The sequence below is a fragment of the Cryptomeria japonica genome, chromosome 1 (genome assembly GCF_030272615.1).
Source record: "Cryptomeria japonica chromosome 1, Sugi_1.0, whole genome shotgun sequence".
Lineage (NCBI taxonomy): Eukaryota > Viridiplantae > Streptophyta > Pinopsida > Cupressales > Cupressaceae > Cryptomeria > Cryptomeria japonica.
In genome coordinates, this window is record NC_081405.1 from 697,859,936 (window position 1) to 697,874,980 (window position 15,045).

At 34.6% G+C, this 15,045-nt stretch overlaps 1 protein-coding gene across 1 annotated transcript in view; it reads left to right on the forward strand.

Moving 5' to 3' along the window:
• The window catches only part of LOC131044638 (chloroplast sensor kinase, chloroplastic), an 81,434-nt gene that overhangs the window by 2,565 nt on the left and 63,824 nt on the right, over positions 1 to 15,045 (forward strand). Inside the window, exons 2-3 of the mRNA XM_057978001.2 lie at positions 7,883 to 8,053; positions 8,174 to 8,458. Coding sequence (XP_057833984.1) covers positions 7,883 to 8,053; positions 8,174 to 8,458 — 456 coding nt within the window. The remainder of the gene's footprint in view (positions 1 to 7,882; positions 8,054 to 8,173; positions 8,459 to 15,045) is intronic.

The window sequence follows — 15,045 nt, forward strand, 5'->3', positions numbered from 1 at the left end:
GGCAACATCATTTTTTACCCTTATAAATAATGCCTTGTCTTTGTCCATATCTCTTGCTATTGATCTCACTGCCCTATTACACTTTCTTGTATTGATCTCATGCTTAAAAGGGAATAAATCCTCACTTCCACTAGACCTTGTAGAGGACATAACCAGTAAAAAATGCTTTTATATTAGTCATTCTTGCAAGGATATCTAAAACCTTTCTTTGATACCACTCGATCTGTAAAAAGCTGGAGATACTCTCCTAGCAATCACTTGTTACAGATGCCTACTTGTCAACTTCACACAACACCTTCAAACATCTTAATTACTAGCTTAAATGCCTATAGTATTAGTCTTGCATGTTTAACATTGCATTAACATAAGGAAAATTAGTAAGCACAACCATCTAGAACATTCAAGTAGCAAACCATCTTGATTTTTTCCAAACAATCAACACATAACTTTGGAGCTGTATTTCATATGCCTTATGCTAACTTTCATTCCATTCAAGGGCATATCTCACATTTTGTAGGTAAAATATTACATCTCTGTCTCCTAGATTATTTTGGAGGTAACAACAGGTGGATGCAATTTTGGAATATGCCTTACTAAACTTTGTTGCATCTATATGCACACCATAATTTTCTATGGATGTCACCTTGTCTTCCCATTGTGCACACCTCCATTTATCATCATGTGAAGACCTATTGATTAATACAATATGTTTTTCTTGTCCGTCTTCATCCTTTGGAGGATATGGCAGAGGGGAAAAGATAAGGGGTTTCAAGAAAACCCGAAAATAAGCAAGACTGGTGCATCTTGAAATATCTTTTTGACTTGCATATCTGCATCAGTTGATTTCTTGGTCCAAGTGACTGATTCACCTTCTACATTTTCAACTAGAGCAAGGCCAGGAGGACATTAGCAAGGGTCTCTTCTGTTGGTTGAAAATTTTGTACGCCTGGGGAGGCGTGCAAAATTGTGGTTTCAGCCACAGCGTGAGTTAAAACTCTCCTAATTCTAAGGGAAGGCTCCCCCTTTTCTACTATTACAAATTAACTAAAACACTAATCTAACTTGGGTGGGAGAACATCTTTTTCTCTTTTTTCAAAAAAGATGATATTCTTTACTCTTTCCAGAAAAGAAATTGCAATTAAGAAAACAAACACAACACCTTAAAAAACTTTAACAACTACCAAGATTCTTATACAAAAAAGAAGTGAAGTTTCCGTGAAAGTTCAAAAGTCTTCCGTTACTTCCCCGGGACGGGAATGTAGAAACAAAAGCTCAAAGTCTTTACTTTTCTACTATCCTATCTACCTTCCAAAATGATTAATATGATAACAATGTACAACCTACGACAACTCAAAGTCTATTGATATGGTGCACCTCTACACTACTATAACTAGGAGTAACTACAAGCACAAAGTCTTATAATCTCTCTCTATTATGAAGACTTAGCTATTTTAATCCTTAATACTTGTAGCACAAAGTCTACAAGAAGTTAGATCAAAGCTCCTTTTAACAATCTCACCAGAATCTCAAACATATGCGGAAAAATATGTCACTATGACATAAGAACACAATGGAAATAAGAACAAGGTTTCAACACAAAGTCTGAAACTTAAATGCCTTCTTGATATTGCCTGAGAAATCAATTTACAAGTATAAAACACAAAGTCTTTATGACTGTAAATTTCTGCAGAGTTTTCTTGCTTGCTAAAAAGATAAAAATTACATAGAGCACCCTCCAATATATAAGAGAGGGGCTAAGAGCAAAAAGTGGGAGAAGTCCAACTAACTAAGACTTATTCCACAGCTAACTATGACTTAGTCCAAATTACAATCTTATTGTCTTTCAACTTGTAATTTGTTTACATGTAATTACAAGTTACAAGAATTCAAGTAATGTGACTACTTACAATTACAATTTTTAGCATTGCATGTAATTTGTCAAAGGGAAATTAAAAATGCATAATTGAAATTAATCTAAGTGTCCAAGACACGACTTTATTTACATCATCCTTTGTCTAGGAGGTTTTCATGCTGCTACAATATGTTGGCACTTGAAGTATTCAAGATTGGTGAGGATATTTGTCCAGGAATATCAATTTGCATCATTAATAGTTCTTATGTCCTTTGCCAATGAACTCTAATCTCATCTTCTTGCTTGGGGTAATACAGATTCTTCAGGAGAAGTTCTCTCTGTGCTTATGATAATGTACTCTTTTCAATTTACATCACTACTGTCATCAACATTTGACAACACTAGCTTTTGTTTATTGTCCTTACATGCATTGAAACCCCTTGCAATCAGGTCTCTAGGACCTGTTTACAAGTGCAAAAGTATTTAACCTTCTTGCAATATTGGCTTGCAATCGGGTTTCAAAGACCTGATTGCAATTAATAATATAATGGCAATAGAAAGGTTTGCAATTGAGTTTCCAAGACCCTACTGCAAGTAACTTGTAATTGGGTTTCTAAGACCCTACTGCAAGTAAAGTTAACTTGTAACTAGGTTTCTAAGACCCTACTGCAAGTAACTTGTAATCGGGTTTCTAAGACCCTATTGCAAGTAAAGTTAACTCTACTTGTAGTGACATCAAAAAGTCCCTACTTGCAACGACATAAAAAAGTTCCTACTTGCAGTGACATCAAAAAGTTCCTACTTGCAATGAGGAACTCAAAACCTGAAATTGCACAAAAAACTAGGAAAATGAAAGCAAAAACCAACCAAAACTTGGACAACGATGACAAACACACCCACTGATGATTTGACATCAACAAATATGAGTTTAAGCTTCGTAAAATGTGCCTTAGAGAAGAAAACTACTAATTTTGAGTAAAAATTTGTAGGGGTTGTCAATTTTTGAAAGTTCAAAAATTGAGACAACATCTTCTTCATTGTGACCTTCCAAAAGAAAACTTGGACTAGCAATCAACAGATGGAGCCTCATGTATGATGTTTCAATTGTCTACCTCATTATGTAGGCATTCCTCTTGCCCTTGTATCTTGACCTTCTCACAAGATAGATCCATTTTCTTTTGTGGGGAGATCAAGTCATTTGCATCAAGGATGCGAGGTATGACTTGAAATTGAATGCAAGGAGGGACATCCGGTTCCTCCACATTACCTACACATGGCTTTTCCAGTGACATGGGTGGAATTAATTGTGCTTCACCTATCAACTTTGTGTTCTTTTGAATTTCATGATCATGAGCTGGTAGCACCTCTTTCTTCTTCACTACTGATTGCTTCCCCAAACAATTATTTCTCTGTCACCTTCTTTACACTGTTGCTCTCGATCTTATCCTCTTCTTGTTTGTGACTTCTTATTGCTGCCCATGGAATTTCCTTTTGTGCTAACAACAGTTTCATTTTATGCAGGCACTTGCTTATCTCTTAGTTGATATCTACCTACACCACAACTTCATTTGTATGTGCCATTATGTCCTCACATGGTGATTTGGACTTATTGGTTGGTTGTATGAGTTCCCTTTGGATATTCTGTGCTGTGAGTTGGCTTATATTGTTTTGCATCAACACAATGCTCATCTTGAAACTTTGAATTAGTTGCATCACACATAATATTCGTCTTCACCCCTTATGGAGGCACATTTAGATGTATCATATTGTTCATTATCATCCTCATAGTACCAAGAACATTCTTTCTCATAAGAAAGTTCATCCTCTCTGCATACTAAGAGGGCTTTTGAATTCTTAATGGTGGCAAGTTGAGCTACCTTCAACTCTAGCTTTTTAATAAGCCATTGCCTTTCTTGCTCAAGAGGACTCAACACTTTCTCCCTATATTCAACTTTTTCTTCATATGACAAAATGGGAGGAGAGTGACTGTTTCCACATCTTAATGTCTCATGCCAAAATTTTGAACCCTATAAGATCTATCCTCATCTCTTCCACCAATAGTTATATTGTCCATTTGTATTGACCATCCTTGTCATTGTAATCTTTTTCATAATTATTAAAAGGGAACTCTTTCTTTCTGCTCATCAAGAGATCACAAACACTCAAATTTCTTTATTTGAGTTTCAAACAACTCAAAGACACTCAAATTTCTTTATTTGAGTTTCAAACAACTCAAAGAGTTTCTTATTGTTAGAATAATAGCTCCTTATATTGTTAATGGTCAACTTAGGTTGTTAGACTTCATTAATGTCTACAGTTGTAGGTAGTAGGTGACATTAAATACCTACTGTATTTTTGTAACTTATATGTATTGTATTTTTTCTTTAGTTAATGTGAATGAAGTATTTTACCCTATAAGATCTATCCTCATCTCTTCCACCAATAGTTATATTGTCCATTTGTATTGACCATCCTTGTCATTGTAATCTTTTTCATAATTATTAAAAGGGAACTCTTTCTTTCTGCTCATCAAGAGATCACAAACACTCAAATTTCTTTATTTGAGTTTCAAACAACTCAAAGAGTTTCTCATTGTTAGAATAATAGCTCCTTATATTGTTAATGGTCAACTTAGGTTGTTAGACTTCATTAATGTCTACAATTGTAGGTAGTAGGTGACATTAAATACCTACTGTATTTTTGTAACTTATATATATTGTATTTTTTCTTTAGTTAATGTGAATGAAGTATTTTACCAGTGAATCTGATTTTCACACTTAGATTCTTTAATGTATTTAAGAATTTTTTGATGTCTAGTGTGGAAATATTCCATATACACATCAAGGAATTCGTCCACATTTCTATAATCAATGACCACATCATAACTTTGTACATTAGCTTTTTGGAATTCAATAACCGTTAGAAGTTCACTCATCATATTCTCAAGGAAACATATCAGGCACTCTTTTTCAGTTTTGTACTTCTATATTGCAGTGAAGCATAAATTGGGAAAAAATCGCGATCAGACGCGATTAATCGGGAATCGTCACCGGCCCTGATTTTTTCCCCAAAATAATCGCCAAAATCGGGTCAATGATTGTCAACGATTTTTACCACTTTTTAATCGCGAAAAAATCATGTGTCTAATCGAAAAAAAATCATGAGCATTTCAGGTATCCCTCAACAGCCTGCAAAACCCTAGAATGCCCATGAAAATGCACAAATAAACCGTGAATCTGTTATTTATCGTGTCGCGCGACAGGAGATAGACCATTGGAGTTATTGCAGAGGACAAAGAAGGCAAATCGTGAAATCGAAGTGAAAGAATGAAAAACCGAAGTTTTTGTTTGCCGTTGTGGGGTTTCTAGGATGATTCAATGCTGCCCATGTAAATTCTATTTTATAGTCTTCCAGCAATAGTTTTATTTATTTGACTGATTTTTAACATTCGATTTAATTGTTTCAATTAGATTTATTTTTAATAGTTTTAGGTTTTAAAATTTTTAGTTGTTAATTAAAATATGTAATTTTAATTTATTAATATAATTCTTATAATATATATAATTAATTTATAATATTTTATAAATGTTTAAAATATTAAATATAGATTGCAATAGATTAATAGTTTAATATTTTATATTTAATAATTTAAATTATAATAAACGTAAATGTTTAATAATATATGATCATTATATATGTTTTGAATGGATTATATTTATAGTATAATAACTAATTATTGATATTACATTGTTAATTCAAATTAACACATATTAATATTATATAATATTTTAATTTATATTTATTATTTCTTATTATATTATTAATTTATTAAATTATATTATAATTACACTTTTTTAGTTCTTGTTGTTAGGTTGTAAAAATGTATTTATTTATTATTTTTTATATTTTTTTTGTAGCCATGTACTCAAACTTAGTTTTATTTGCTTATAATATCTTTATACTATGGAAATGCCCTTAAATACAAAAAATAGTAGTTTTTGATTATTTTCTTCAATTTTTTTACTGTATTTGTAGATCCGATTTTTCCCGATTTTTTCAAAAAATCTTATACTTTTGGTTTGCCAATTAATTCCCCAAATGATTAATGCTTCTTTGCTATATTGTATTAGTAGAAGTGGGATTGTAGCCATCAAAATATGTCAGAAGATCTTGATAGTACATGCCACAACTTTGCAAGTATTCAACAATTATGTTATGCACGCTCCACTTCCCACCGAGCACATCTTTTTCCTTTTTCTCGTAATCAGACCATTGTATTTTTCTATGTTTTTTTATCATGCTAACTAAGTCTTCAGAAGTAAATAGGTATTTCTTTCTAGAATCAATGCATGTAATGTTTTTACCTAAGATTCTAACTTCTGATTCTTGATAGGTGTGTCTAGGTGACTAATTAGTATTTGATGCTTTGCATGCTGTTCTCTGTCTCCTTGAATGTGTTGTAGCTTCATGTTCTTGTTGGTTTTCTGGCTGCCTTCTTCTCTCCATTTCAAGTCTATTGATTTGGATTCTTGTATTTCAGAGAAAAAATGCTAAGGAACAAGACAAGTACAAAATATGTAGTTTGATGGAAAGATCTTCCTAAAGAGGATGCTACATGGGAAGGTGCAAAAATTCTTCAGCATCCTAATTTGCAATTGCTTGAGAACAAACAATCTTGGGAAGGGCAAACTGTAATGTCCTCTGATATTAACCTTGACTACACAAAAAACAAATAGGCCACTAATAATAACAACCATGTTCTATGGCCTGTGAGCATGATCGGGTGTAGAAGTATATGCTATAAACATGGCGTAGGTGTATTCTCCAAGAAGTGTGATTACCAGCCTTAAGGAAGAGTTAAAAAATATTATAAAATTACGTTATGTCTATTGGAGAAAATGATCTATTTAAGAGAAATCAAGCAAGGAGGAGGCATCATTGAGAAAATGAATTATTATCTGATTTCTACTCCTTGTGGAACATGGAACTATGATTCAATTAACCTGAGGATGAAACCCTCTAGGTCTGGAATTGGAGGACGAGAATCCACAATTCCTTAAACAGTGATTCCACATGGAAATCACCATTGTGCAAATTTGATAAATTTCAATTTGAATTAAAACATCCTTTGAATCAGTAGCTACAAGAGGTGTTTTCACCAAGTAGTTTTCACCAGTATTTGAATTAAAATATCAGTTTGAATTATTTTTAACTTTAAGCAGTCCAAAGATTTAAAAAAGGTGATTTCATCAAGTAATAAACTGCTGCAAAATATCTCCCATTATGTGGGATTAATTTGGTCTTTCAGATCTATATTTTAAACATCATATCTAATTAGAGATTGAACAATTAAATTGCAATTTTCTGGGTTTATTTCATATTTATGTTAGTTGTGCAAACAATTATAATTGTGAGCTAGGGTTTGTTCTCTATAATTTTCTTTTACGAGATGTTACACTTGTCCATGATGATTATGGGAAATTCTTAGAGGATTCAAACACACTTACGGTTTCGACTTTTTGGTGTATACAGATACCTCTCTCTGATATTAAGGATAAGTAATTTAATAGTTTTGACTGTTGATAAAGAAGGGGATAGAAATCTCATGAAGTCAAACTTGATGTGCCACTTAAACTACTTATAACATGTTCCTTCTGTACCACTAAATTCTGGAAGAGTCGTCAATGCAGATGGCTAGAGTTGTTTCAATTTCAAGCATTCATCATAAATTGACAGTTCGTATTTTAATAATTTTTCTTTTCAATTCTTGTTTTCTGACATTATTTCAATTTGTGTTAAAATTGGGCATCTTCCAGCTAGAATTATCTGTTCAGCATGGAAATTTTTTTGCCAATTTTGCTATTTTTCTTCCTTGCACCATCAAGTTTTATTTAACTATTCTAATGTGGAAAGCATGTATTCTGGGGGACAGTTTCTGTTGCTACCTACAGGTTTCGTATAACTAAATGACAAGGGTTTTATATTGCTCCAATCTAAACCGACTAGAAAATTTACCTCAAAGTTTTGCAGATCTATCTCCGACCAGCTGGAAGCTATGTAACAGACCAGCTAGAGCTAAAGCAAGCTGTCATATATCCTGGCCAAGAATTAGCAAAGCAAGATGATATGCTGCTCTTAACTGGTATATTCAATTCACAAGTAAACTTACGCTCAGCCGAAGCAGCCATTGCAGAACAACAAGTGGGTGTATATCTTATCCTGACTATCTAATCTTGGTTTTTGATGTTGAGTTTTCTCTTATTCAATAATTAACCTTGAATATTTTACTTGAAGTTCATTGCTTGATCTCTGATAATGCAGGTTGAGGAGATTCTAGAATGTAATGCACTAGTTTTACCAATGGTTAAAGATCTATTTTTGGTTGGATTTCTTGTGGCAGAATGCCAAATGGTGAAGTCTGGAAGCATTTGCATGCCTGATAATGAATGCGAGCTATCATCATCTGATTCAGCAATAAAAACAGTGAAAATAGAGCCTTTCCAGCAAGTCAGAGATGATACATTATCCTCTTCATTCAGTGCGAAACAGAAGGCAGCAGTCACCAAAATTTCACGCTCGTTAGCTGTGGCCTATGTAATGGATCAGGTAGTATTAGATATGAGTTAAAGGGTGCTTCCCATAATAAGCTTTATCTCCATCTGAGAATGTATGTCTGGACTGTGTTACCATTTCAGGTAAAATGTTCATATGTCTGAACTGGAAACTGATAGAGAAACTTCACATCATGACTGCATTATGTATACCACGTATTGAATCATGTACTTTTTTTATAAAATAGGTATAACCCTGTTTGTTAAGAAATTCCTAAAATCATATTTAATTCTGTGAGAAACTAATAAAGCTTTGAAAAAGGCACAAACTAGGGAAGTCAACCAATTTTTTTATACATAGTCATGCCTTGTGCTCAGGATAATTATGAAAATAAGATTCCTTTCATAGACTCACCCACAAGGGAAAATGTACCGATGATAATATCATTCATATACTTTGGAATACAATTTACCAAATAAAGAATTTAATTAGCATTCCTCTTACAATACCTTAATAAGTTCAAGCATCATGCAAGTATAGATTGTCTTTTGATATATTGATAATAGAATAGATTTGTGGAGAGAGGGATTATCATATGTGCAAATTTTTATGTGACTGAGAGGAAATATATGAGACTGCAGCAAATGTGTGCTTGCCAATTTTGTATTTATAGTGTTCCGTAGGGATGCATTGCCCCCTCCAAAATAAATATGGGTTTTTGAAACAAGGATGTGTTGATGTGTTTTTTATGCACCTCAAACACATAATAGAATGCCCCAAGGTTTACAATGTGAACAATGCAACTTAATGCTCGGGATAGACTCAGTGAAATTGATGTGATATTGTTGGAATCACAAGGGGACTTACGTTTTCACGAACACTGCTGGAACATAGACTCTAACTTAACTTGGAAAATAAAGGACAAAAGGGAAGAGTTAAGAGGTCTAATCTAATCCTAAGAACAATGATGACAATGGATGATACTTAGGTAGACAAATTCCCTCAAATTAAGCCTTGTTTCGTCACAAGGACAACAACTACACAAAATTGATGCAATCTTCTAAGGAAATGGAAGATTTTCACATTGCAAATACATCACTCAAATACCCAATGTTGATGCAACTTGAACAAGTATCTACAATCGAACTTAGCACAATGATTACGCTCAGGCTAACATTACATTGTAGCTTACAATCAGCAAATCACAAAAAGTATGTACCAAGGAATTCATCACAATATCTTCATAAGCATCCACCATGATCAAGGAACTCTAATTAATCTTGAGAAGTAACAAGGAACCATGCAAAATGTAGAAACACAACACATGCATCCACCATAACTTCAATGAAAGTATTGCATTGATTTTGACATAACTTGGCAACAATCTCAAGCTTCCTCCTCCTATTCTATTGCTACTTCTAACTGTTAACTATTGACTACTGACTATTAAGTATTAACCTTTACAAACGAGAAGGCTAGGCCTTTTATAGAGATCTCAGTTACAATGAAGGGCCAAGATTGATTTGAAATCAATGGTCGAGATTTAATAATAAAACCCTAATTAGGGTTTGTTACAACAAACTCTTTCTTGACCAGTGAAATAATTACATTGAATTGGATACATGTCCATCTTTGAATTCTGACGAATGAATGATGAGGTTAGGTATGTTGGGCAAACTTTGATGTGGTGCCATGTGTCACTCCACCTTTGGATGAGTCAGGTTCGTTGTATCTAGACATGTTGATGTGGCACAATCTGTTGGGTTGAATGATGACTAGGATGCCACCTCAACTACATCATCACAAAGTGTTTGAGATTGAGACATATCTCTTGATACTCAACATTATCCAGTTGCTCAATATTATGAAGATGGTGGGACATATTCCCAAATTGTATCATCTAAGTGATCATGCTAACTTTGATTAACTCTTCTAAAGCTATCATTCATCCTCGATCACCCTCACTTTTCATCTTCATACATGGGAATATTATCCTCGTTCTCTCTTTGATGGCATTTGATCTTCCTCATTGTAAAGTGGTCTCCATTGGCCTTCCTTTGTGCCTCTGACATTGATTATGTTTGAGGTAAACCCTGTGATGCCCGTGCTTGATGTATAATGCATTGGTGTACTGACTACGATTCTTGAATTTCTGGAGGAAAATTCAAGATTGTCTTATGTTTTTCCTCTTTGAATTCTCATCATGAAGGTCTTTGAACTTGTCTCCCCGTTGTGCTACAATGTTGAAAGAGTGAAGTGCATATGTTAGCTTCCTCCTAGCCTTGAAGTCATAAAGTTTAGGTGCCATGATGCTCTTCATTGTGACTCCATACGCATTCTTGTGAAGTCTTCTCTCTTCATGTGAATGAATCTTGATTTTGCATCCCTTAATGAGCTTCATGCTCATGTTGTATTTGCCTCCTTGAACTCAAAGCCTGAAAAGAAAACACTCTGTGAATTAAGAGAAATTGTGTGTTGGTAATGAAAACAACATCAAAACCTCATCAAACAAATTGCAACCCCCCCCTTTAAATCTGAAAATGAGCAACCCTAGGTCTGGAATGCAAAGTTTTGAATCTGATTTAGGCACTTCCAGGTCTGATGATTTTTTTTGACTTGACTTCTCATTGTTTACAGGTCTGATTGAATTCACTTTGATACTGACCTATCACCTATGGTGGACTTTGATGAAGATTAACACTATTGCAATACAAAAAGGTGGAGTTTGGATCAGTTTGACACTTTTCACTCTGAGGTGGCAGAGTTTAAGGTAATTCTACATTTTTGACCTGTGGCAGACTTTGAAATGTTTCCACATTCTCCACCATCGGACTTTGCAGCTGTTCAACATTTTACTGATTTGTAGTGGGAAGTTGAGAAGCTAGTTCGATATTTTGTCATACACCTTGGCGGACCTTTTTGTAGATCAACAATTTCTGATCGGAGTTTTTAGAAGTTCAACAATTTGCAAGGTTGGAATTTCAAGAATTTTTACAATTCCCTGCAAGTGCAGGGTGGAGTTTTAAGGAGTTCCATATTTTTCTGATTGGAGTTTGTTGCATTTTCACACTTCTACAAAAGTGATGGAGATTGTTGTATTTCCCCACTTTCCTACAAAAGTGGCGGAGTTAGATAAGTTGTGCACAAACCTTCAAGGGCAAAATTTCACCTTTCTTCAACATTTCAAAGCTGAGTGGTGGGCTTGTGCGTAGTTCAACATTCCGAGCCCAAGATTGGCGGAGTTTGGAACATGTTTTACAATTTGTGCAAGATCCAATGTTGGTCTTTGACACTTTTTTGCATCAGCAAAGGCGGAATTTCATCAAATTTTGCATTTTCCCTTGTTGGACTTAGAAGGAGTTTGACACTTTTCATCAACATCCACCTTCCTTTGCCTTAGTGCGAAAATTTTCTAAGTTGCCCAACATTCAAACAAAAATACAACATTTTCAAAGCTTGAAAATCTTGACACCTTCATCATCTATGTTGTTCTTGACAAATTTTAGTGTTCATCATTGTAAAGCAAGAATTGTATGAAATACTTGCAATTCCTGATGGAATCGCAAGTAAATTTTCCACTACAACATTTTTGCAACTTTTCTTGTATTTTCACAACCTTGACAACATGGACAATTTTGACAATATCGACCACTTTCATAGCATCAAGCAACAATTGTGACAAGTTTGACAATATCAACCACTTTCACAGCAAGGAGATGTGAATGTTGAGTATCAAGAGATATTGCTCAAACACAAGGACTTCTTCGTGGTGATCTTCAAGATGAGCATGCTGATGTGGCACCTATTCCAAGTCAGTGTCCAAGTTCAATGAACTTAACTCATCAACAAGCTACACATGTGGAGGCACAAAGTTCAATATACTAATTGATCTGCATTCAAAGGACATGTGTCCAAATAATGTAATTTTCTTATTGGTCAAGGGAAGTTAGTTGTAACTAACCCTAATTAGGGTTTTATTGTTAAATCTCAGCCGTTAATCTTGAATCAATCAGAGCCATTGAATTGTAAAGGAGACCTCTATATAAGGCTCAACCTTCTCATTCGTAAAGGTTAATAGTTAGTGATAAAAAGTAGTAGCAGAGTAGGAGAAGGAAACTCGAAGTTGTTGCCAAGACTTGTTGAAATTAATACATGATTTTCATTGAAGCGTGGTGGATCTCTATGTGTTGTTTCTACAATTTGCATGGTTTCTTGTCACTTCTCAAATTTAGTTAAAGTTCATTGATCTTAATGGAAAAGTGCAATGATGTGTGACGAATTTCTTGGTTCATACTTTTTGTGGTTTGCTGATTGTAAGCTACAGTGTAAAGTTAGCCTGAACCATGTTATTGTGCTATGTACAATTGTGGATACTTGTTCAAGTTGCACTAGCATTGGGTATTTGGATGATGTGTTTGCAATGTGAAAATCTTCCATTTCCTTAGAAGATTGCATCAATTTTGTATAGTTGTTGTCATCATGCGAAGCAAGGCTTGATTTGAAGGAGTTAGTCTATCAAAGCATCACCCATTACTATCATTGTTCTTAGGATTAGATTAGATTCCCTTAACCTTTTCCTTTTTGTCCTTTATTTCTTTCAAGTTTAGTATAGATTTCACGTTCTAGTAGTGTTCATAAATGCAAGTCCCTTTGTGATCACTAGCAGGATCACATCAAATACACCGAGTCTATCCCAAGGATAAAGTTGATTGTTTGCATTGTAAACCGTGGAGTTATCTCATTTGATCACATCGATTAGCATATGAGGTTTCTTTGTTCAAGAGAGGATATAATACTAAGCATTTTATTCTATGTTTGAAGTGTCATAAAAAACACATCAACACATTCTCATGGCCACATCGTTTTTCTTTACCAAGACAACAGGAGAAGCAAAGGGATTCGAATTAGGTCTAATGTGCCCCATGTCTAGTAAATCCTTAATGGCCTTCTCATTTTCATCTTTGAACTTCTTAGGGTGCCAGTAAGTAGTGATAACTGGCTTAGATCCTTCCTCCAACTCAATTGTATGCTCATGTCCTCTGTTTGAGTGTCTCTCTGGAGGGATCTTGCTGAAAACCAAACTATGTTTGTTCAACATTGTTTGAATATCATCCTGATAGTAAAGCCATAATAGATATCAAACATTGGGCTGCCCAAGCTACATCACCATGTCTGAAACAATCCTGGGAGCACCATTGGACATTCCTCTTAAGACTATCTTTTTGCCATCAACCTTGAATTTGAACTCCATTATTTGAAAACTTAGTGAATACTTTCCAAGGGATTGCAACCACTGAATGCCCAAAATAGCATTAGTATCTCCTATGTGAAACATCAAGAAATCATTTGTAATAGTGTAGTCGCCTCGAGTGATACTCAATTGTGGAACCTTTCGTAAGCTTTAAATTTCATATCCATCCGCTACCATAACATTAAATCCCTCAAAGTCCTTAGTTGGAAGACATCTCCTAGCAACCAATGTAGAGTCTATGAAATTGTGAGTAGCCCCACTATCAATCAACACTATCACTTGCTACCCTTGCAAAACTCTAGAGTCTACTCATTTTGAAAGAGTTGAATTTAGGTGTACTAGACATAGTGGCAATTCTTGGTTGAAAATATTACAAAAAAAGACAAAAAATGATCAACCAGGGATCGAAGTTGATCCAACTAGATCTTTCTACTTTTCTTGACGATACACAATATATTTAAAGGACCCGACGGTTGCCATGAGGAACACAATCGTCAATCAACCAATGTTTATAACTACATGATGCCAACAAACACTTTACAAACAATTAATACATAATCGGATAACCAATATTATTGAACAAGACATTGTATGCTGACTACAGAGGTAAGCGATCAGTATAAGGATAATCAACCCTTAACATGCCACCTACAAACTTTTAATCAAAACACCAACCAAGCTCCCTCTACTATGGCATCAATCCATCCTTGTGTAGCAACTATAAACTAGCCTCCATGTATGACATCCCTTTGTAAATATGAATTTATTTATTTCCTAACCACCTAGCCATGGAGAACAAGTAATGGTGTCCCATCTTCAATGTTGTAAATCTTTCAAAGCTAACTATGGAATTCGTCTTTGTAAAAAGACTTCACAAATTTCATGCTCAATTGTTGAAGCTCCAGTGAGAAATGTGTGTGACCTCTCCAACCAACCAGCTAGGGTAGAATTTTGTACTACCAAACGTAACACCCTTAGGGTTTTCGTCCTACAGTTTCCAACTCCCCAAGAAGCTCTCGAGAAACAACTTAGAGAAAATAATCCAAGCATACCAAATGAGCTTTAGAAACATTGTTTTATAATAAGCCTAGGAAGCCTCATTGGCAGATTTGATAACAAGGATCCAAAAATTCCCTTTTAAGGAGTTGGCTCAGTTGAAACAATGGGGTTCACAATACACTTACATTGCTGATTTTCACAGATTATCTGTTTTGGTTACTGATATATTAGGGAGGTTGATACTGTTGTTTATGGATGGATTAGCAAACCCCCTAAGAGGTTGGATAAAGGCTCTTAGTCCACATGCTCTTCAAGAAGGCTAGAGATATGGATTTTGCAACTACTAAGAATAAATTTCAGTCCAAGGGATCCTCTTCCCAGAGACAAAGGG